This window comes from Sceloporus occidentalis, unplaced genomic scaffold (genome assembly GCF_023333645.1).
Source record: "Sceloporus occidentalis isolate IW3139 unplaced genomic scaffold, rSceOcc1.0.p SCAF_22, whole genome shotgun sequence".
In the NCBI taxonomy this organism is placed as follows: domain Eukaryota; kingdom Metazoa; phylum Chordata; class Lepidosauria; order Squamata; family Phrynosomatidae; genus Sceloporus; species Sceloporus occidentalis.
In genome coordinates this window covers 2,424,345-2,447,552 of record NW_028317002.1, presented here as the reverse complement: position 1 = coordinate 2,447,552, position 23,208 = coordinate 2,424,345, and the positions used below count along the sequence as shown (strand labels likewise).

At 40.4% G+C, this 23,208-nt stretch overlaps 1 protein-coding gene across 7 annotated transcripts in view; it reads left to right on the top strand.

The window, feature by feature from the left end:
- The window catches only part of LOC149300883 (RNA-binding protein Musashi homolog 2-like), a 284,563-nt gene that overhangs the window by 211,789 nt on the left and 49,566 nt on the right, over nt 1-23,208 (top strand). For 4 of the 7 annotated variants that reach the window (XM_089484527.1, XM_089484526.1, XM_089484529.1 and 1 more), the window contains 2 exons: nt 14,182-14,296; nt 20,739-20,813. In XM_089484527.1, coding sequence (XP_089340653.1) covers nt 14,182-14,296; nt 20,739-20,813 — 190 coding nt within the window. Of the gene's footprint in view, nt 1-14,181; nt 14,297-20,738; nt 20,824-22,727; nt 22,760-23,208 lie in introns of all 7 variants that reach the window. The other 3 variants (XM_089484524.1, XM_089484523.1, XM_089484522.1) reach the window with 1 other exon arrangement.

Here is a 23,208-nt window from a genome sequence, read left to right as displayed (position 1 = left end):
ATTTTAAAGCAGCTCATCAGCTCCCTATAATGGTTATTTTAATTGAATTTCTTCTATACAGTCTCATTGGTGTTGACATTGCAATGTTTATATACTTCTTCTCACCCGTGGACTATAATCTAGGTAATTTGTTATAGGTGCCTAAACAATTGTTACCCTGATAACATCAGATTCCGTGCCTTCCAGCTTGCACTTGTCCTCAAATTTAGCCCAGCCTTTCTGCTGAAGCAGCCATTTGCTGTATACAATAACAAAGTCAAAGTTGCTGCAAGAATTAACCTATTCACTACTTGCAACACTACAGCTGAAAACAAAAAAAGGTATATCAACAAAGAACCACCCATATAACAGATACAGCAAAACACAACTAATTTTAGAGACCTTTGTAGGTACTCTTTGCAAACCACTATTTTATTTCAAGTATGCATGTGGTATTCTCTTCACTGTGCCCTTTTTTTTTCCCCAAGGGACTTTTTGTATTATGGACATGCTCTAACTTCGCTGACGCTGATACCCCTGGTCATTTTCTAAAATATGGGCAAAATGGATATAGAATCCGCAGTTAACTATTAGGTGTGTTATTTGCTTATATGCTCCCGGGAAGACCTTTCACTGCGTCCTAGGCACATGTAACCCAGTCCAAACATATTGATCTGGCTCAACCTGGACCAAGATGCCAAGATGTCATTACCTCTAAGATACGACTATAAAACAACCGGTCTCTCTTTATATTTCAACGGGGTTTTTTACCCCCGTTTTATTTATTTTAAGTGAGTGTGTTTCACGTTATTGATAGAGACAGCAATAACGTCATTTAGTTAGGGAACCGAACATCCTGTTCTTCCTGTAATCTTCTGGTTGGGTCTTCTCCAAGTGTCCTTTTTCCTTGGTCTGATGCTGCTAGATTCTCTAGTATGTTACAAAAATGATGAAGTATTTAATAATAAAGAAACATTGAGTTTAGGTGGTGGAAATGTGCGTGAAATGGCTTCACATTTACAGCCTTTGTTCATTTTAATGGTACATAAACTGCATTTGTTGAAGAGGTTTTTTTGTACGGTTTTAAGTGGGTTGCTTAGCACATGCAGCTCATGCAGCTCTAGTCCCTGAACCTGCCGCTCTAGTCCCTGAACCTGCCGCTCTAGTCCCTGAACCTGCCGCTCTAGTCCCTGAACCTGCCGCTCTAGTCCCTGAACCTGCCGCTCTAGTCCCTGAACCTGCCGCTCTAGTCCCTGAACCTCCCGCTCTAGTCCCTGAACCTCCCGCTCTAGTCCCTGAACCTCCCGCTCTAGTCCCTGAACCTCCCGCTCTAGTCCCTGAACCTCCCGCTCTAGTCCCTGAACCTCCCGCTCTAGTCCAAGACTGCCTATCTCGTCTTTTAAACAGAATATGTCACTGAGCACATCTCTTCTTCCTCCAGATGGTTACAGTTACCGTGACCAGTGCTTATACATGTTGGCAAGAAAACATGTGTGGGCTTTCAAGCCTATCTAGTAAAAATGCAAAAATGCCAGCCCCTTTACAATCTGTTTAGAGATTGAAAGTTGCCTTGTTGTTAGTGGATGAAACTAGATTTCAATGTAATTATATGACTACTGCTCAGTGAATAGTGTTGACCTATAACAGATTTAAGTTTACAATTCTACAAACATTTGTCCTTGATGGATGCCGCCATTATGCTGCAAACTGCTGCATCCCTCACCAGTCTAATGTGGCTTTATCATTATAAAGAAGTATCGCATTTGTTGTCACCCTCTTTAGTAAAGCAATTTTGACTTACATCAATTCTAGATATTTAAGGAGTAGAGGAATTACAATATGGCGTGTGTGCTAGTCATGAAGGGTCCCTCAGGAAAACGAAGGCTCAGAAGGCCCACTGTCGCCAATATCCTTTAATTCACACTTACTGATGAAAGACAAGTGTTACACAGCAAGATGTCTAGACTCTGACAAGACAACTGTTGTTTGTTTGGCGCTTGCACTAAATGCCACAAGGGGGATTGTGATAGTGCTGCCTTTCGAGGCAGCTATTGTAACATTAAGTGGTACAGTTCCTTATGAGAACCCAAGGCTGTGAAGCTCTGTCACTTCCATCTGTCAACTGGAAAGCACAGCAGGATGTTGGCGGTACAGAATCACACAGGCAAATGAAGACAAAATAAGTGGACGTGTTAATGGTACAAAATGCAGAAAGAAATCTTTCTGTTCCGAAAGCATTGCCCCTCAGGACAGCATGGCATCAGCCTCCATCACTGATAGAAGAAATGCCAAGCCGTGTAGAGCTTTGCCTTTTGTCATGCGGACAATTACCAATGCTTTATTTTCCATGTCTATGGGGAAGTAGTAGTAATGCAGTCTCATTCTCCCGAAAAGATACTTGATAATTTGCAGGCCAGTTAGGAGTGCAAGTGTCTAATTGGAACATATCACATATGACATCTAACTAAGTATGAATTCTGTGTACTTCATTTTAGTACCGTGTAATGCATGGTAAGAATAGTCGAGAAACAAACATACGTGTTTTAGAATGCGTAGTGTATTTGTATTCACTGTTTAAGCCCTTTGCTTTGCGGTGTGTCTTCTGTAGAGCCCAGGGTTAAATAGAATACCGCGCAATAGTGAGATATTTAGAAATGTGTAACCAATCTTAATGGAATGGGAAATTAACAAGTGAAATAATTTACTTTTCAGATATTAAAAGTAGTTAAGTGCCTTCCAGTGACGCACAGGATCTCAACTCTGTGGGTAATACACATTGGCTGCCTGTCAAAACTGATTAAAACTCTATTCGCAGTTATCAGTGCAGATAATGAGCGTGGCGGGGTCCGTTAATGCAACATTTGAAGCTATTACACCGACAATCACACAGTGTTGGTTCTGATCTTCATTTTGGGGTCAGATTTGGTTACCAGGACATGGCAGCATTCCCCAGTTTCCGCAAAAGTATTTTGTGGCACAATGTTAAGTCTCATGAAATGGTGTCTGCTGGACGAGTGGTCATATAAGATAGTCCTGTCCAGGCCTTGAACGATTAAAATGACTTAGGAAAAAGAATGTTTACCTTTATTGACCATTCATTCTTCTTATTATTACAGTCAGATCACATTTCTGCATACAGATCATTGTGATAGCAGCTTATTTACAGCTAATTCATGAAGAATGCATAAACCGCATTGAAATCAGTGAAGCACACACCACATAAAGGTGATGGAAAACCCCTCCACTTAAAATTATGGGGATAGCATTATTATACACTAATCTACAACCGCCAGACAAGCCCAGAGACTTGCTGTTCTCACAGAAATCGCCTAGTGCTGCCACTGATGCAAGGGATTCTGGGTAGGCGTGTGAAAATGGTAACCTTTTTTGCCTCTATATAAACTTTATACATGAACCCCTTGGAGCACGCTGTACTAGACAGCCTTTAAACAGAGCTCAGGACAGAGGTGCAAAAGCCCTGAGAATGCTTTCTGTCCATGGAGAAGGTCAAGTGAGCCAGGGATGGACCTGGTAGTCGGTGTATTGGCTGAATTCCCTGTAAACCAAGGAGCTGAGGATATAGTTCATACATTTGCACTGGTAAAAAAAAAAAAATTATAAAAGATTAAAGTAGACATAACTACCATACATATTAAAGTGCATATGATGGATGCATTCACCCTTTAAAGTTGCCTTTGCAAAGCGGAATCAAGAGAAGAGAGGAAACGTCCAGACAGGAAAATATATATGCCAGTTATGTCGCCCCTTTGCCATGCATCTGAGTTTCTAAAAACTATAGGCAGAACAGAAACCCTGTAGTTTTTGTAAGAAATTGTTAGTTGTAAAAGTGATAGCACCCCTTTAAACCAAGCCAAAGATTGAATCCTTGGGTTGAAAAGCACGTGTTCAGCGATTGCTAGCATTTCTCTACTTGACTTATGAGATTGCTACCCAACATCTTAGATTCACCTATTAAAAACAACTAATTGTGATATCATGATTTGCAACTATGTGCTCACTGTTAAAGTTACCTTTCTCCCCAGCGCCTATCAGGGTGCAGAATAATTATCAGCAGAAAAATAAAACGTATTGAAAAGTTTATACAATCATTGTTCTTTTATGAGAACCAGAGGTTTTTCATATCCTAAGACGTCAGTGTCTCTTAAGAGAGATTGAATACCACTGTTGCGTATGTATTTATTCAGATTTACTATACCAAGTATAAACTGAGATCACCTGACATTGGATGCTGGTTACTTCCAGTATTACCCTATCTCTACATATGAGAGCAGCGTACATGCCTCTGATATTCAGAACTTCATACTGGCACAATACCAGAAGCCATGTGAATTGCTATGGTAAAGGTCTCTCAAACATTGGGGGTTGTGCAGTCAACCCCAAGCTAGTGAGCTCCCCAGATATTAGTATATAAATATAATGCTATAGGAGCACAAGCTGAGCGCAGAACAGTGAGAGCTGAGCTGGGCCTGGGGATCCGCGCATGGCCTTCGCCCTCCTGAATACGACGGTAAAGTGGTGCTGTCGGTACAAACATTCTTTTGGGTGCTAAGATTATTATCTTTTATTTGTATAGCAACAGTAGATTCCACAGGGCTGCGCATGAAAACAGTATATTAAATATCCTCTAGAATGTAAGCTTGTAATGTATAGGTTTTAGGTTTTAGTCTGAGAATTCAAATTTTTCCATACCTATTGACTGTGTATAGTGTGAAACATTGATGGAGTCTGTGGAGGGCCATGCTCATTATATCTTACTCTCTTGATCTAGGTTGCTGTGCTGATCGTTCCATGCACCAGAAAAAATCTTTATACATACCCTCTTCCCCAAACCCAGTCTTTTTAAATTAAAGTGATGGTCAACCTCAGACTGAATGAGAGATTGATCAGATATATCTAAGTATGCACATTATTATTTCTTGGTGTAAAAGCTATTTATGTAAATTAACCCAGATTTATTTGCAGCTGGTTTCTCTGCCATGGCAGTGCTCACACTTAGAAAGCTGAAGAGGCTCCTCAGAAAGAGAGTGATGATAATAGGATATTATGCAGATTAACTCTTCTAAGCAGAAGAATGATATGTGACAAATTACAAAAAAAAGGTCTTGTGTTTGTTGATAGCTCGTAGACACTGCCCATAATGCTGAGAATCGGCTCCTGTAATTGTATTTAAATGGGTAGAGGTATCCATCAGCCCCTGTTCTTCAAAGCCCCTCTGCCTTTCTTTCTCAGCTTCCGTTTTCTAACCATTCTGCTATTGTTAATGAGACATTACGGAAAGTACAAAATCAGTCTATGGGTAAAAGGAATCCGTTACCTATAGTGTAAGGTAAAGCTTCATAGACATATTGTCCATCCAGGCTGCGGAGCTGCATATCTCTGGTTTCCCCTGTTTCTGTACAATCCATTCCTGGATTTCCTTATGATCTGTCCTGAACTTCTGATTCTTTGATTCCTGTCCTGCTCTTAGTTTCAGCTTCTGTTTCCTTTATAAGGTGTGCCCCAGCAGAGGGGTGTCCTGTCCCTGTAACCTGTTTCTACTCCTTTGGCTCTGTCTTGCCTTTTCTGTCCATAGCTGCCAGAGATCTCTATATCCTATTATCTGTTCTGGATACCTCCTGCTGCTATCTCAGCGTCCTGGTATGTGGCCACAGAAACCTGATGGCCCAACACTCAGGGAAGTGTGGTTACCCTGCTTCCGGTCCCGTTACTCCGCTCTTGCACAGTGACTCCTGAAATTCCATCATTGGGCGACAGTAAAGTTATAAAAACACTAAACAAGTATGGTTTGTTTGGAAAGGTTGCCAGGAGAAAGCCTATTCTCTCTAAAAAGAACACGACAGCATGGCTTAGGTTTGCAAAGTTGCATCTAAACAAACAACAAGACTTCTGAAACAATGTCCTTTGGGCCGAAGTAGAGATGTTTTGCCGTAATGCACAGTGCCACATTTGACAAAGCATATCAGCACAAACACCTCGTACCAAGTGTCAAGCACTGTGGTGGAGGGGTGATGATTTGGGCTCGTTTTGCAGCCACAGGACCTGAGAACCTTTCAGTTGTTGAGTCAGCCATGAACTCCTCTTTATATGAAGGAGTCAAATGTGAGGCCATCTGTTGGACTGCTAAAGCTTAGAAGTAATAATGATCCCAAGCACACCAGCAAAACCTACAACAGAATGGCTGAAAAAGAAAATAACAAAGATGTTGCAATGGCCCAGTCAAAGTCCAAACTTCAACCTGATTGAAATGCTGTGGCAGGACCTTAAGAGATCTGTGCATAAATAAATGCCCGAAAACCTCAATAAACGGAAGCAACGTTGTAAAGAAGATTGGGCCAAATTTCCTCCATAATTATGAGAGACAGAAAACGATTATCTTAAATTATTGCTGCCAAAGGTGTACAAACTATTGAATCATAAGGTGCACTTAGTTTTTCACACATTGCTTCTACACTTTGGCTTTATTTTTGTTGAATAAATCATGACACGGTGTGTCATGTGGTGGTGCTCATCTGAAGTTGTATTTACCTAGTTTTTAGACCTGCTACGGAACAGATGATTGTTATGTCCTGTAAAACCATATAATTCAAAGAGGGTGTACTTGTTTGACTGTATATGTGTATGTATGCATGTGTATATATACTTGTACGGGCAGGCTCTGTTCTTACCATAAGGCAAGGCCAGGGGAGGGCTGGCAGCCTAAGGCCTGGGGGGCAAGTCTAGTCAACTGGCCCGTTGCACCATCAAAGCGGCTGCGAGCGACATTGAAAGCGGCCGTCGTGCGGCAGTCACTCCACCAGCGCCTAATGAAATTAAAGTGGCCGGCGTGCACGCACCGCATGCCTCAGCTCTTCATCCCACCACTTTTAAGACGTGGGAAGAGGAGCTGAGGCATGGCCATTGGGTCTGACAGCTGCATGATGCAGGGGGGTACCGAGAGTATTTGGCACCTGTGGCAGACCCTGTATGTGGCACCCCCCCACACACACACACTTTAAAACTGCATAGTTTCTATGGTTAGGCAAACATTGACAGGGGTACAGCATATTTGTTATCATTATATGCTTAGGGATTATGCGGTACCACCGTCAATGTGTGCCTATACATTGAGCCAGACACTGACAACCCCTATCACTATATACTAAGCCAAACATTGATGTGGTGTAGGCTTACCACTTTAGTGACTGGCATAGTATATAGTAGGGATGCACCGAAATGAAAATTCTGGACTGAAACTAAAAATTCAGCATTCACTTGGCCAAAACTGGAAAAAAAAACCAAAAAAAACCTTTAAAATACTTTATTAAAAGTAACACCAAAATTAGACAAAAAAATCAACAACAATATTAACATATATATACACACAAACACACATATATATATAACAACAATCACAATCCTATCATGCCCAGGTTCTAGCATGTGCTGGCTGACTTAGCATGATAGGAGTGTGATTGCTGTTTGCAATTATATATATATATTAATACTGTCATTGAATTATTCTGTCCAATAAAAGTGTTAACACACCGAAGTTGGACCAAAAAATAATTTATAACAGCAATCACACTCCTATCATGCCTAGGCAGCCACTACATGCTGGAATCTGGGCATGAAAGGAATGTGATTACGGACTCCCTATGCCAAGCTATCCCCCAACACTTACACATCCATGCTATCTGAAACCCTCATTCACAAACATTCAGCATAACACCCATCACTCTCACACACTTACATTCAGCATAACACCCATCACTCTCACACACTTACATTCAGCATAACACCCATCACTCTCACACACTTACATTCAGCATAACACCCATCACTCTCACACACTTACATTCAGCATAACACCCATAACTCTCACACACTTACATTCAGCATAACACCCATCACTCTCACACACTTACATTCAGCATAACACCCATAACTCTCACACACTTACTAATCCACTCTTTCCTACCTTTTCTTCTTTCACTCTCACTTTTCCTCCTCCTCCTCCTCTTCTTCTTCTTCCTGTCCTTCCGGTGCACTGAGCGCGGAAGACGGTGGGCGTGGCTTCAATGTTGTGCCGCGCGCATCGTTTCTGAAGGCGTGCCGGCATGGTGGCACCCCTCAGATGAGCGGCAGCCGGGGCGGACCGCCCCCCTCCCCCCCACGCCAGGTACGCATGACGGCCGCATTCAATCCTGCTCGCGGCCGCTTAGTTTTTAACTTTGCGGCCGCAGCCGCATTGAATGCTCGTCCGTCCGGCCCACCGGCCCGGATTTAGGGCGGCCTGGGGGGCAATTGCCCCCCTGCCCCCCGGCCCAGTCCGCCCCTGGGCAAGGCTATGTTATTATTTTAACTGGGTTTCTCATGCACCACAGCCTTGCACCACAATAAAGATACTGCCCTCCTATACTTTGTCTATCAGTGAAAACAATTTAGCTTTGCTCTTCCTTTGGTGATTTGAATAGGGATTGTAATAGAATCCCTGTGCAGCATGCAATTATTTTGCATTCTATTTCACAGTCTAACTTTTCTTTTCTCAGTTGACATGTGTCGTCTGTTTATAAATGTTTTGTGTCTGGTCTCGTATGCTGTGAAAATCCTAAACGCCGCTTGTCTTTCTAATATCAGCAGTCGCCTGTTATGTGGTTGCAGAAGCTAATTACCGGGTGACTGTTTCTGACAGCGCTAATCCAAACTGCATTTTCTTGTTAATTGTTGATCCAGCCAGAAGAGATTGTATTATTACCCTGAGCATTTGTAATGAAACAGCGTGAGATTTAGACTGATGTGGTATATAGGGTTTGTATATAGGCATATTTTACACACACGTTTTTTTGTTACAACATTGAAATGCATTTTAATGCGGTTTGCGTTGTTTACTATTTTGCAAACTATATTTTAAAAACTTTAGTTATTTACATTACATTTATTCATATAGCTCTAGTAGATTCCGTAGCACTGTTTCAATCGGGGGGATTATTTGAAGTCACGCATGATAACAAACTGGTACAAAAGGAGAAGCAGGCCCTGCTCTTGTGCGCTTATATTCTAGCCGGTGGTTGAGGGGGAAGTGAAACAGGAGGGGACTGCTTGGATGGGGATGAGTTAATCGGGTCCGGATTATCTGTTGAAGTTTATTGTTCAGGTGGCTTGATTATGATGATGGCTGAGAGTGTTAGGAAGAAAGGTTCTTGGCGTCTTGCAAAAGGTGGGTTTTCAGACAATTATTGAAAAATAAATCAATATAAAATTAGCAATATTACATGGAGTGTACATGGAACACTACCACTTCCCTCTTCATCTCAAGCCACTCAACAATTAAATAAAATAGCATTGTTTGCAAATTCTGAGATCCTTGCATGTATTACTGTATATAATTTATTGTAATACGAAAATGTACATAATGAGTTACAACATTTTTAAATTGTAACATCCTTACCAGGACATGATTTGGGTCATTTGTGTTTAAACAGAGATGTCTTTAGCAATAGACAGTGTCTGCTATCTTTATTTCCATCTTGATGAGATCGTAGCTAATGGTGAAGTATGGTAATATGACACCAATTTTGACCAACCAACACCTGGTGTATCTGGGCTAATGAGGTATATTTAAATGAGAGTTGAGCCTAGACACTAATAGGCAGGAGTGTTTGGTATGGGAATCTATCTTGCAGGGCTAGATTTGGGATTCAATTTGTCCCTTTGCATTTTAAAGCCAACAGGTGATAAATTACACGGGTGAGACCATAGTCGCACACTGCGTCATCTTAAAAGGAGGTACATAAGAGGCACTACAGGCCATTTGCCCTTTTTGCCCAGTAATCAGTCCCAAGCCTGTTGTCTGTGATCTCTGGCGCACTGATTGAAGTGCCGTAAGCCAAAGACTCAGTTGCTTATCGTTCCGAGTTCCCTTGTAGACCATTAACACTTGAAATGAAATTTAAATCATAAGCAGCTGTAAATTGGAAGATGTTCCATCTGGTAACCTTTCTGCATCTGAAGTAGTCTTCATTATCAGAAATAAGATGGTGGGGGGTAGATTGCCAATGTGCAGATTCTCCACTGATTTGGCAGCTTGCATTGTGTTTTTCTGCATGCTCTGTGCTGCGTCTGGAACTGTTAGCAGACATTCAGATGAGCACCCTACTCCAAGCCCTCGTAATTTCTTTCCTTATTGTTGGGTGGTGAGGTTGTTGCTTTCTTTTCCTTCCCACGTTCCTGTAAGCGGATGTCTGGCAGACAGTAACAACATGACAGAGATTGTGAAATATGAAGGTGTTTTGAGAAATGTATCAAAGGAAATATTTCACACATCAGGATGTGTCAAAGTATAAAATGTTTTGGGTTTTTTTCTTCACGCTCTTTTGTGGTTTTGTGTATCGTGTCTGAACGGTGGAAAGCAAAGGGTTGCTGTGTTTGTTTTAAATCATCCCATTACAGTGAGTTAACCTCTGCTACCTAAATGAAAATTGTATAAACCTGAGGTTTCTTTTGATGGAGTTGCTTGGTAACAGGCAGCAGGTATCCATAAGACAATGAATAGACTGTCACCGATAGGTAATAGGAAGCGAAATGTTTGGCCACACTTTGCTACATCCCGTTATTTCCGTTCTCCTCGTGTAATGATCAGTTAGTGCTGTACACTGCTCTCCTACATGACTGCTCTTTGCAAGCAGAGATCTTATTCAAGTCCTCATTTGAAGTACAGTAACAGAACATTTTTGGCACGCATCCCACTGCATGGAGATCTGTAATAAAATAGAATGTTGAAACTCAAGCTGTCTGAAGTTTCATGAGCCGCAGAAAAGAGAATGTAAAGCCTTGAATGGATTTTTTTACATTTACAGTTGAAAAGATTAATAAATGTCACTTTAGTATAGTAACTGCTGGTTGTGTTCATCTGCCAGGTATGCTACGTGTGCACGGCTTTCCTATTCATGAGTTAATGGAAAACATACGCATGTGTCTGAAATGGGGAAGAAAAATGCAAAATAAACCTTTTTTTTTTTATCTGCTATAGTCTCAAGAGTAAAATCCTTCTTGACTCTACAGAGTCTCTACAAAGTCTACAGCAGTGGTTTTCATAGATACAAACTTGATGATTCTTAAGCAGAAATCCTTGGTATGCTCTTTCATATATATAGATTGTGGTTGGAAGATGCACCTAGGTATGGATTGAAAAATATTTTTGAAACTGTGCGCGTGTTTATATAAATTGTGTTTGTGTGTGTATATATATATAACACTTGAATGTATGCTGAATTTAGCACAGTTAAGAGGGGTAAGGTGATAACTGGATCTTTCATGGGTGTAAGGGGGCAAAATAGGCAAGGTGTGAGTGCAATAAACCTGGCGATCAGAAAATAAAAGGTTATCCGGGGCTATTAAAAAAAAACAAACTGATCATGGGGTATTAATTATTTGATAATAATGAATAATGTATTCATAAGGATACATTATAAAGAAGATTTCATATTCTTTATCAGTAGGTAAGCATACAAAAGATCTATAGAAGATCAATATTGAGACTGAAACAATGGGCAATTCTGACCTAGAGCTCACAATCTAAAACAAGTACAGGAGACAATTCGATAATATTAAAGTGTATGTCCTTTTAATAATCCAAGTATACTTTTCTACGGCTTCTCGGATGGTGATTCCAGTTTCTGCTTTAACCTATTACTCATCTTATTACCTTTTAAAGGCTGTAGAATGCATGTTGAGCTGCCTTTATTGTGTTAGATATATTGTTTCAGAAGACACTAGGAATACCATTGACTTGATAACGATCGGTAGTTGGTAATTTTCTTGTTATAAAGTGACATTCAGACCCAAATTATGGTGAACCAGGATAGGGAAATGATCACAATGTGACATCCCAGCTACTTCCTATACAATAATAGGTACAAAAGAATTTCCAATGCGATCTTGTCAAACAGCCAAATCCAGAGGCTCATATAAAGCCCGGTGTAATCACGTCTGCTTCATATACTATACTCCCATGGCTTGCATGGATTAAACAAGTCCCAGCTCTGCTGGTTCCCCTGAGTCCAGCAAGCAAGAAATCACACATTATCTTGTGCAGGATAAATTAATCCGTTAATCAAAACACTGATGTCTCACTCTGCTTCAGAAATAATGGCTTTTGTTGTACTGCTGATTTGTGACCGGTTCTTTTCTTGTTTAACGGTTTTCAGTTGGACTTAATGAAATCTTGCGTAGGTTCGTCTGACCATATGGCAGCAAAGTGAAATCAGCCATTTTAAATACGTGTCAAAAAGTTGCATGATAATTCCAGCCATTTTGCAGCAGCTGGTTTGTCCTTTCAGACTCATAAGGAAATGTTAAAATAGGGAGTTGAGCTTAGTGCTGGGAAGGAATTAGCCATGTGGGGTTTTCTCAGCAGGCCTTTTAACACTTTAAGTTACCATGACCAAGCTTTAGTCCTAAAGTTGGCTCTTTGAAGTTGAGGTAACAAGCAATGTAAATGTTAATTGTTATTAATGTGTTAGTATACTGCACAGCACCTGTATGAGCGAAGGAGAGCTACATCCTTAGTCACGTCTCTATAATAAATTTGGAAAGGTACTTTAGTGGTTTCATCATATTTTGTGGTTCTGTTATTTGGAAAAGCATATTAAGTTAATGGAGATTTGTAAAATAGGTTTAAAAGAGAAAACATACAGGTTTTACGTAATTGAACAGGATTCAGCAGTTGAGGATGATTGACTTATAAGGACCTATTATACCTATGTCAGGAACTAGCAAGGTTCCATCTGGAGCCTCCAGTCAGTTTCTTCAATGTCTGGGTAGAGGGAGAAGTGTTTGGTCATGCCCACTCTCTAGGTTCTACCTTCTTCCTGCCCTGTAAAGTCTATTTGAGGCTAGTTCTGTCCCTGTGTGAGAGCTCTGGGTAACAAACCCTGGGAAGTTCCCAGCTGTGTTTATAACTCATTCATCATGCATAGTGCACACTGTATGAAATAAACATTTCAGGGATCGCCGGCTGCACATCATAGTTAGCAAAAGGTAACATACAGCATCAGCTCGCTGCTTAATCTCCAGAAAACGAAACTCTAATCAGATACCCATGGATAACCATAGACTTGACAAAAATCCAGAAAAGCTACAAAATAAAGGCATTAAAAAAATCAATACACATTATTCACATTAAGTATTCATATTAGTGTGAGTGATGTATTTACTTGATTATAAGACAACCTTGATTATAAGATGACCCCCAAACTTTGGATCTTAATAAAAGAAAAAAAAGGAATGAGAATATTGGGGAAAGACTATTGGGAAAACCAAAAATCAAAACTAAAAGTCAAAATCAAAAGTTTTTGCTTCCTCACACTCTTGGTTAATCGCACTCCCATTCACTCCCTACCTACTCAGCTGACTGCTTCCGTGTCCCTGTCTTCTTTTCCCTAGCCCCTCTACTACTCTTTCCTCTTCTTGTTCCTGTCTTCTTTCTTCGTCTGCTTCTCCTGGCATCAGGTCCGTTATCCAGGTACTTTCACAATAGGGTGGAGCTTCCACACACACCCCTGGTCCCCTGATTGGAAGAACAGAGGAGAGTCTGTTCATATGGTGCATGCCATGGCTCCGCCCTTTCGCGGAAGTATTCTTAGAGTCCAGTAGATGGTGAGTTCGCGGAGAAAAAGAAGTGTTTCTGCACCTCTCTTTCCCCGCGATTCCATCTGCTCAGCCCTTTTGTACCTGGATAATGGAGAGAGTGTGAGAGAGTGAATGAGAGCATGAAGGAGTGTTGGCAGGGGGCACCAATTGTTGTTGTGACAACTGTATCTCACTTTATCCTGAGACAATTCACTACATCCCGTAACATCAGCTGTGGTTAAGATGTGTTCAACAATGAATATGATGGAATAGAGGGTTTCTAAACATTACTGTTCTTATAAATGTATTTCAGTGTATAATACAGTCTTGTTCCTTTGTTTACATTAGGACCTGTGCTGCTTACGTGACTTGTTCTTTTAGTTATTTCACTGATAGCAGGCAATATTAACCTAGGACAAAATTTGATATCTGTGCTGCCAACTGCCCTTTAATTTAAAGAGAGTGAATATAGCACATTTTTTTAATTTGTGCTTTACTTTTTCCTTTGGTATTGTTATTTGAAATTTGAATGGAATTAATTTGCATCTCATTTTGCTTGTCTTCCTTTAATAGGTTGAATGTAAGAAGGCACAACCTAAAGAAGTTATGTTTCCTCCAGGAACGAGAGGCCGAGCGAGGGGCCTACCCTACACTATGGATGCTTTCATGTTGGGCATGGGGATGCTGGGTAAGTTGCCCACACGATATTTGGTGCACTTTTTATTTCCAGTGTACATACGCAGCAGATTTTCTGTGTGTGTACATACATATTGTACATAAAGTAATTCTAAGGTATTAATATTATTCTCATGCCTTCAAACTTTAAAAAATCTATGCTTTTTCAATGTTTGAAGTGAGCAAGTTAAACATTTTTAGACATTACAAAAATACTTTGCATTTTGCTTTCCTGGTGAAAATAAATTTAAGAAACCCATATGCAGCTACTGCCACCTACCTATTTCATCAAGTAGCTGAATGTAGGTATCCTACCTTTTACAGTAATGCCAGTGTTTTAAAACATGAAATATGTTGTTTGGGGGAAAAAAAAATCATATATACACTTGCCTTATAAACGCAAGAGTTAAACTAGCTGCCGGATTTTCCTGACCGTATTGGATTAAACTATTCTCCCTACAGATAACTCATTTTCAAAAAAGGTTTCTACAAAGTGCCCACCATGGCGCAGAACCCACAGCAGCCATCTTGCTTGCAGTGCCGATTTTGACAAAAAAACAAAAACAAAAAAACCCAAAACATTCCTTTACCATAGGCACCTAGTAATTTGTGGTGTGCTCAGCTTTAAATTTGCAGTCTCTGTCAGGGCTGGAACACTCTGCTGTAATGTGTTTCCATGGACAACTGGGGCCTGTTTAATTCAACTTGTGTTGCCTCTCCAAAGCAAGCTGTGAAAGAGGATGAGGGTAGATTGGAAGTGTTAAGTTTAAGCAACAGAGTGGAGCAGAGGTAACAAGCAGAGGCATGCTTAAGACGGCCCCATCTCTGGCTACTTATGCTGGAGGATAGTGGTGTTTGTGTATGTATATATATGATAGATTTTCTCATTTACACAAATGTTTAGCAAAGTAGCAGAAATAACATTTTATTAAAAAACAACAACACAGACTTTACTTTTCACTTTTGCTTAGCACCCAGTAGGACAGATGAGGGTCTACAGTCACTTGACTCCTGAGCAGATCCTTTAAGATCCTAAGGGATCAAATGGGTAAACACCATTCTACCTGAATAGAATCAAACGAGCTCATTTGCCGTGGCCCGTTGTTCCAGTGGTGAGCTGTGTCTCTTTTCCAAATAACCCATAGCAATGATATAACCTGACTGCATTTTCTGTGCCAACACAAGAAGCTTCAACTAACTGGTATTTCTGCTGCAAGAATGGTCTTAAAGATTCTTCTCTTCTTTGTAAATGATTAACATTTCCTCCTGGGATAGCCACATTTGCATTTAAATGGATGTCTTAAATAGACTGTTTTACCCTTATTCACAAAAATAGAATGATGAAGGATGCAGTATGTTCATTCCGACTAAAAATGATCCTTTCTCCTGGAGAGAAATTGAGTCACACATTTATTCTCATCTCCTAATATAGCTTTGACAGATCCACAGAGCTTATTCGGAATGGCTTTTTTATGTAGTTTATATGTGGTGGAGAAATGCTATAGTGGCAGTCTGATAAATGTATCTCAAATAAATATAATTTGGTGGTGGATCTCCTCCTCTCTAATGCTACATAATGCATACGTTTTAAAGTTGAATGTGCTAATTTATATTGTATGCAATGTAAGGGTTGCATTCTTCGCATATCTGGACGTCCTATGCAGCCCTGAAGAGACTCGCCTTTAAGGACCAAATGAATGGCATAGAACGTTGTCTTCTAAATATTGTTCCACGGACTGATTGATCCCAGTTCCAGAGTTCCACCACGTGGACTAAAAAACCCCATTGTGTCTATAAAGTACAGTCATTGTGATCTCGGGCAGCAATTATATTAATGCACCTTTGAAGTCCTTTTTTTCCCGTTTAAAGAGAAATTACAGTCATTCAGTATCTGTGAACTATTTATTAAAACCTGGATTAGAAATTCTCCCAGTTTTTTTTAAGTTGTTCATTAATACGTAACCATTATTGGAAAATGTAGATTTATATAAATGCACTTTGGCCATGATTGGTTAGTGTGATGTTTTACTGTATTACATGTACAGCTAGTGTGTTTTAGAAAAAAAATTAACTGTGTCACTGCCATAGAAAGACATTATCCTGTTTTACCTGACACATGATTGTTTCGACCATCATTCTGCTAGAGTTGCCATATAGAAGATGTACAGTGCAGTGCAGTGCATTGCATGAATGGAAGGTTTTGCTGGTTATTGTATTGTGCATTTTTTGGATCTTTTGGTCGCGTATTTTTTTATGCAGAATTTAAATTGCTGATCTAATTAAATATTTTGTAATGAGGTGGGTATATAAATGCCAAAATGTCCACTTACTGTGATCTTAGCCGATCCAGGGTTTATCAGACACAGCAGATTCTTGAATGTGCTACATTTTTATGTATTCTTAAATTCAGTAGCTAATTCTCTATTCCACAGCAGTTGAACCATTTCTGGAACAGAATGTTGCCCCCCCCCCAAAAAAAAATCTGATGGTTGTTAGTGGTTCAGTGCTATTGTGCCATTCCACCCAGGGGCCCAGTGTACGATGGAAGTAAAACTTAAAATGTCTTTAGTAACCCCATGTATTTATCCAGAAGTACGTCTACCTGCACTGGATGACATCATATTTAGCTTTTCCCTCAAGATCATTAAAATAGAGTAAAGTACTTCAATGCCAGAAATGTTAAGAAATCGGTGACGCTGGTCCCAAAATGGCAACCCTGCCACCAAAGCTCCAATTCACAGGAAGTAACGCCCTTTAGGGTTCCCAGACAATGTTTAAGTTAAATACAGTTTTAGAAGTCTGTTGTGATTGCCTGTTTCCGCAAGCACGGATTTTAGTAATGTGAAATACTCTGGAAACCAGAGTAGTTACTGGGTAACTGATATATGTTTCTATTTCCTTTTTAATCTGATTCTTCTCTTGCATTTTCCTAAACAAATACCGATAAAACATGCTTTCATCGTATAATACTAACTCTTTATTGCCAGCAAATCTAGGCATGGTGGATCTTGTGCTTTCTGTTTGTGCATATTCACTGTATCTGCCAAATAACTCCAGATCAGCTGTCTGATTGGGAATCATGATTCACGTCTTTGTCCTGGGCTCCAGAAATAGACCTAGCTTTGGTCATCCGACAGAAACAAACTACAAAAAGTTTCTATACTTAAATTGAGTGCACTCAAAGATCTCAGGTTGGTGCTACAAACATGAGATGTCCCCTGCAGGGGCACACTACTTAAAAAGATAACAGCCTCCATATGACGCAGGACTCTTGGATGGAATGTTGTCAGGACGCTATCAATTCATATCTATAAAATATTAGTTAAACCCAAAATTCTATTTACTATCTTTATTTGGAAAAAAAAAAATCTGGACATTTTGCTTAAATGTTTTGTCTACTTGCACTAAAACAGCATATCATTTGTGCAAAACACACTTTTCCTGCTAAGTTTCCATTAGTTCTGGGAGTTCTATGTATGCATAACATGTGCGACAGTCAGCAGCTCGTGTATTTGTGAGATGGCTTTGATGTGCCGTCCAACAATCCATTTCATTGGCAGGGCCACACAGTGGTTAATGCCATTCTACAACAGCCATGGAGCAGGGTATCCAAGCAGAGCTGTGATTTCTTCTTATTTTTACTTTAGTGACAAGACATAATTATCGTGAGATTGATCATTCCCTGGAAGTATTGAAGCAAACAAATTGTTCAGCGGCCGGGCGCAGGACGAGCACAGCTCCTAATGGGAGCACAGGATAGGTCATCCTGACCATAATTTGGCTTGATGAAGTATCCACATGGGCATGGTGTTAATGTGCTATTGATATTCAGCCAGCCAATTTCCCCGCTCAGACAGGGGCTGTGACTCGTTAGAGCAGAGCCGGGCATCACAGAAGCAAATGATGAGGAAAATTGAAGTAATGTTGTATTATAAATTTATGATTTCATCTGCCATGACCTGAAAGATGTTCAGTGATGGGGCTTATGATTAGACCCGTCAGACACAGAAGCAACACATTTTATCTTGGTTAGACTTGTGAAATGGTGCCAGATAGAGGAGTGTACACTGGCCTATTAGAGAATGCACACATCAGCTTGCTTTCTTTCTTTGTTTAAACCCCCTATGGCTTGAGGGCGAAGGAGTCAAATTTCGAAATAGTTTCTACACATGAAACCGTATAAAGAACTTAAAGTCCAGGGATCAGATATTTAACCTTCTGGTGATATTGTGCAGTGTTTTTATTTTTGTTTTGTTTTATTTTTACAAATAAGAACTGCAAGCTCAACACATTAAAATAAATACTAGCTTTGCTTATAAAAGGATTCCAGTGCAGGTGTCAAGATAATTATTTGCAGATGGATTGCTGTTTGTTTTTTATTTGTACTATGTGGATGTTATTAAGGTAATTTGATATGTCACCCGCCAGAGAACAAACTGTTCAACACATAAAAGTGTGTGCATGCCTATATAAATATATATAATATATATAATTTGTTGAGCAACATATAACAAAGGGGTTATAGCCATGTTATACAAAATAAATGTGTAGTCTAAGACCCCTTCAATATTAGTGAAAATCAGATCAAGAAAAACATGCACACCTTGCTTGCAATGGCGAATGGATGTACAAGTACTGAGTTAAATATTTGTCAAATATGTTTGACAAACACATCACAGGAACGCAATTCACAGCCTGCAACAGGGTTAGATGAAGGGTGGGTCCATAGACTCTCTTATAGTTTTATGTGCCTTCGTTTGGATATTAAATGCAAGATCCATGGTATAGAAACTATTTAAAACATGGTTTGATGCTAGCATCACACATTCTGTATACTCTTATGTTAGACTTGATGACTTTTTATAAAGGTGAATTTATGAATGTCATATTACCGATACAATCTATTTGTGTTGGTTATATTTTACATGTTCTTTTGAAAGCCATTTGTTAAATGTTGTATGCCCTGTCTGGGCATTTGATAACACACATGATGCTGCTTATATGAACTTGAACTGTTCCCAAAGTGCGACTTTAGAACAACTAAAACCATTGCAGTTGCCAGAGCATGTTACAAGCAAAAAGATGACTCCAGGAAATAACCATTCGTGCCCCCTCTGCATTGCACCCTGCTCAGCCTTACACATCGTATCTGAGAACCACAGCTGTTCTACACCCAATTCTCCAACCAACCGCTCCCCCCCCCCCGGCCTTAGATATCATCCTTTTGTTATTTCAAAAAGTGTATCGAGCTTTACAATCTACCGCTGATATGTTAACTGTGGTACTTTGGGCATGAGGGATAAAGCATTACTAGTACCTTTATCTCAAACTGTCAATAGCTGTAATGCAAAGTACATCTATTCTAAGCTTTCCAAATGTCACAGCAAACCTGTGTTGTGTTTAGCTTGAGTGCTTGGCATTTCCTCTTCCAACTAAAAGGTATGGACATTCATCTGTCTTGGGGTACAAAGGGGCATTTCATTACTGCACATAAAACAGCAGTTCCCTGGATTCAGCAGCAGAATGTTAACCCATACAGGTACATATTGTTAGCTGCACATCCTCTCTCAGGTGAATGGTCAATAGATCTCTTGCTAATTACAAAGTCCCAAAAGAGACACTGACTTGGGAGAATTAAGTGTCGAATGTGATGCTTTTGGAGCAGCATAGAGATAGCTACATTGTAGCGTTTCATCTGTAGAAGACCTACAGGTTGTTAATTCACAATTTATTAAAGTTATTTGGCTCCAAAGAGCTCATTCTTTTGATTTTAAGTGTGTTCATGGAAGCGTTGTCCCTTTCAACGAAGGTTTTGCCTGCTATGGACTTTTGCTATAGGAGATCACTTTCAAGACCTACCAGTCACGCATTGCTTCTCATTTCTTTGGGTTGGAACAGCAGTGTCCACCAATTCACGTTGCTTTATTTCTTTCTAGACATAATAAGAAACAATTCAAGAGTCTGCATAGCTTTAATAATAAACAATGAACATCTGTCCCTGTAGAGTTGCTGTTTAGACAAGAGCAAAATAACAATGTGTACATGAATAATCAAGTTGGATAGAAACAAAATGTTATATTAAACCACCGTTCTTTGATCTTTATGCTTTATCTAATGTGATTTATTCTTTTGTAATCTGCTATAAACTGAGCATTCAGAGTGGTTAACATGAGCAAGGTAGCCATGATTATTGACGCTAAAAAAAGCTCAATGGATCACGGAGAGTAGATCTATATTTCTTTGCCATCATAATTGTGTTTGTTACATACTATTAGCTAGTAATTATAAAGAACGGTTCTGGCCCATGTTCCCAAATATGAAATGATCACCATGGCAACCAGTGGAATACTTTTGCTGATTGCTCTACTCTTAGCACTTTTAAAAATCGGTCCATTTTTACCAGGAAATACGGAAACGATACTGACCCTTTTCTTTCTGTTTGTTGTTTGTTTAAGGTTACCCAAACTTTGTTGCAACGTACGGCCGAGGATACCCTGGATTTGCCCCAAGCTACAGCTACCAGTTCCCAGGTATTTTCGTGTCCGTGTTGTGTTTCTTTTTAGTGTATCTATGCACTATGCAATGTGAGCGTCCATCTGTCTCATTCATGTCACTGCCATACTGAGCAGCTGGAATATAAATTTCTGTTTTAATCCTTGAGTGATACCACGTGACGTGCCTGCATTAGAGTTTCATGGCATTACCTCCGGTACGGTATATCCTAAATCCAAAGGCTACGTGGATCAGGCTATTTGAATGACCTGGGCTTTTCTGATGACGGCCTGCCCTTTCAGCTCAGCTATCCTTCCAGTTCACATCTCTTCCAATATTAGTGTTCCCGTGTGCTTGCCTTTGTAGACTACTGCCGCCGTGCATTGAGAGGCTTGCTTTTTGTACCAATAACAAGCTTCGCTAGACTTACAACATCCAATTTTGTTATTCATTAGTGTTTACACAACTGAACAAGAATGACAATGATCTTTACATATTTTCAACCATTTCTTATATTAAGTGAAGAAAGTATTAGCAAAATACCATTTTCATTGCTTGATTTTGATATTTTGTACAGTAAGGATATGAATAATATTAATATTATTAAATATTCATATGGAACATCCATGTTTTATCTAGAAAGTGCAGCATAGCTGGACCATCTTTAAGGTGGTCCTTTATTATTGCACATGAGTACAGCTGAAATCAAGAGATAAAATACAATGGAGGAACATCATGTATGAAAACACATTTTCTTAACAATTCTAAATTATTATAATTAATATTAATTCATTGTTGCTGTGCGTTTGTATTCTTTCATTGCCAACCCATCTTTTCCAGTGCTTCCTCATCATTAGTGTGCACATCTATCTCTAACCAAGTAATTCAATGTAGGACTTAACGCAGTTTATTTAAACAAAACTTGTTAACCTTCTTCTTCGTTCAGTAAGAACAAGCATTTTCCCTGGTCGAACAGAAGGTCTTATATACCGTATTGGCTCGAATATAGGCCGCACTTTTTCCCCCCACTTTAAGTCTTTAAAGTGGGGGTGCGGCCTATATTCGGGGTCTAGCGCCCGACGCCCGGGACATGCAGGGTTAGGATACAGATCCCCCGCAGCGGTGCCAGGGGACCCATATCCTAGTCTCTGATACGTTCAGACAGCCTCCCCTGCCAGCACGGGAGATTGTCTAAGCGCATCGTGCAGACGTTCACCGGCAGCGGTGAACGTCCGCACGATGCGTTTTACCTCTGCCCCCAAGACTCACTAGAGCAGACTCCCGGGTGTCTTGCGGGGCCAGCGGGGGACACCTACGCAATACGCGTATACAACTTCCGGTGCCGGCACATCCGCTGAGTCCCGGCACCGGAAGTTGTATACGCGTATTGCGTAGATGTCCCCCGCCGGCCCCGCAAGACACCCGGGAGTCTGCTCTGGTAAGTCGGGGGGGAGGAGGAGGATAGTGGCAGCATATCTCGGGGGGAGGAGGAAGAGGACAGTGGCAGCATATCTCGGGGGGAGGAGGAAGAGGACAGTGGCAGCATATCTCGGGGGGGGGGACAGTGGCAGCATATCTCGGAAGGGGGGACAGTGGCAGCATATCTCGGGGGGGGACAGTGGCAGCATATCTCGGGGACATAGTTGCAGCATATCTCGGGTGGGGGAGAGTGGCAGCATATCTCGGGGGGGGGAGACAGAGTGTCAGCATGTCTATTAAAAAAAAATTTTCTTCAAAAAAGCACCAAACTTTTAGGGTGCGGCCTATACACGGGGGCGGCCTATATCCGAGCCAATATGGTATTCATTAAACCGGGTTTACATAAGTATGCTGTGTGAGATCATAAAGGTTAAGAATCAGGCCATCCAGTTAAAAGGGAAGACCGATTAGTAGTTGTTGAAGCAAGTTATGATGATGTAGTGAATAAAAAGCATTGTAGTGTGTGTGAGAAGAGGTCATGGTGTGAAACCCTTTACAGAGCCAGGTGTGGCATACTACAGCAATTGACCAAACACGCGGAGGAAAACAGAGGGCAAGAATGAAAAGATAACCTCTGTGCATTCCATTAACTATTTGTGGCATAGACACCTTTATTAAGCAATACATTGTTCCCACTACTATGGCACCCAAGGGATTAATTCATGCGGATGGTATAGTTAGAGTGTCGAGGTGGTGTGGCTCTGCGTTTTTTGGCTTCCCAATTAGCATCTTATCAGTTATGTTTCGGTCACCTCTCTTTCATCTTGATCGCTGCATTTAACTCTCTACATTTTTAATCCCCTCTCTGTTGTGATATAGATTAGTCCACATTCACAGGGTATATCTGAAATCATCAAAAAGAATTAGGATGAAAACATCCACTCTCTTTTTGTTGCCTTTTTAAGTCATGCTGCATTCAAAGACTATGGGCGTCTATTCTAGTCTGTGCTCATA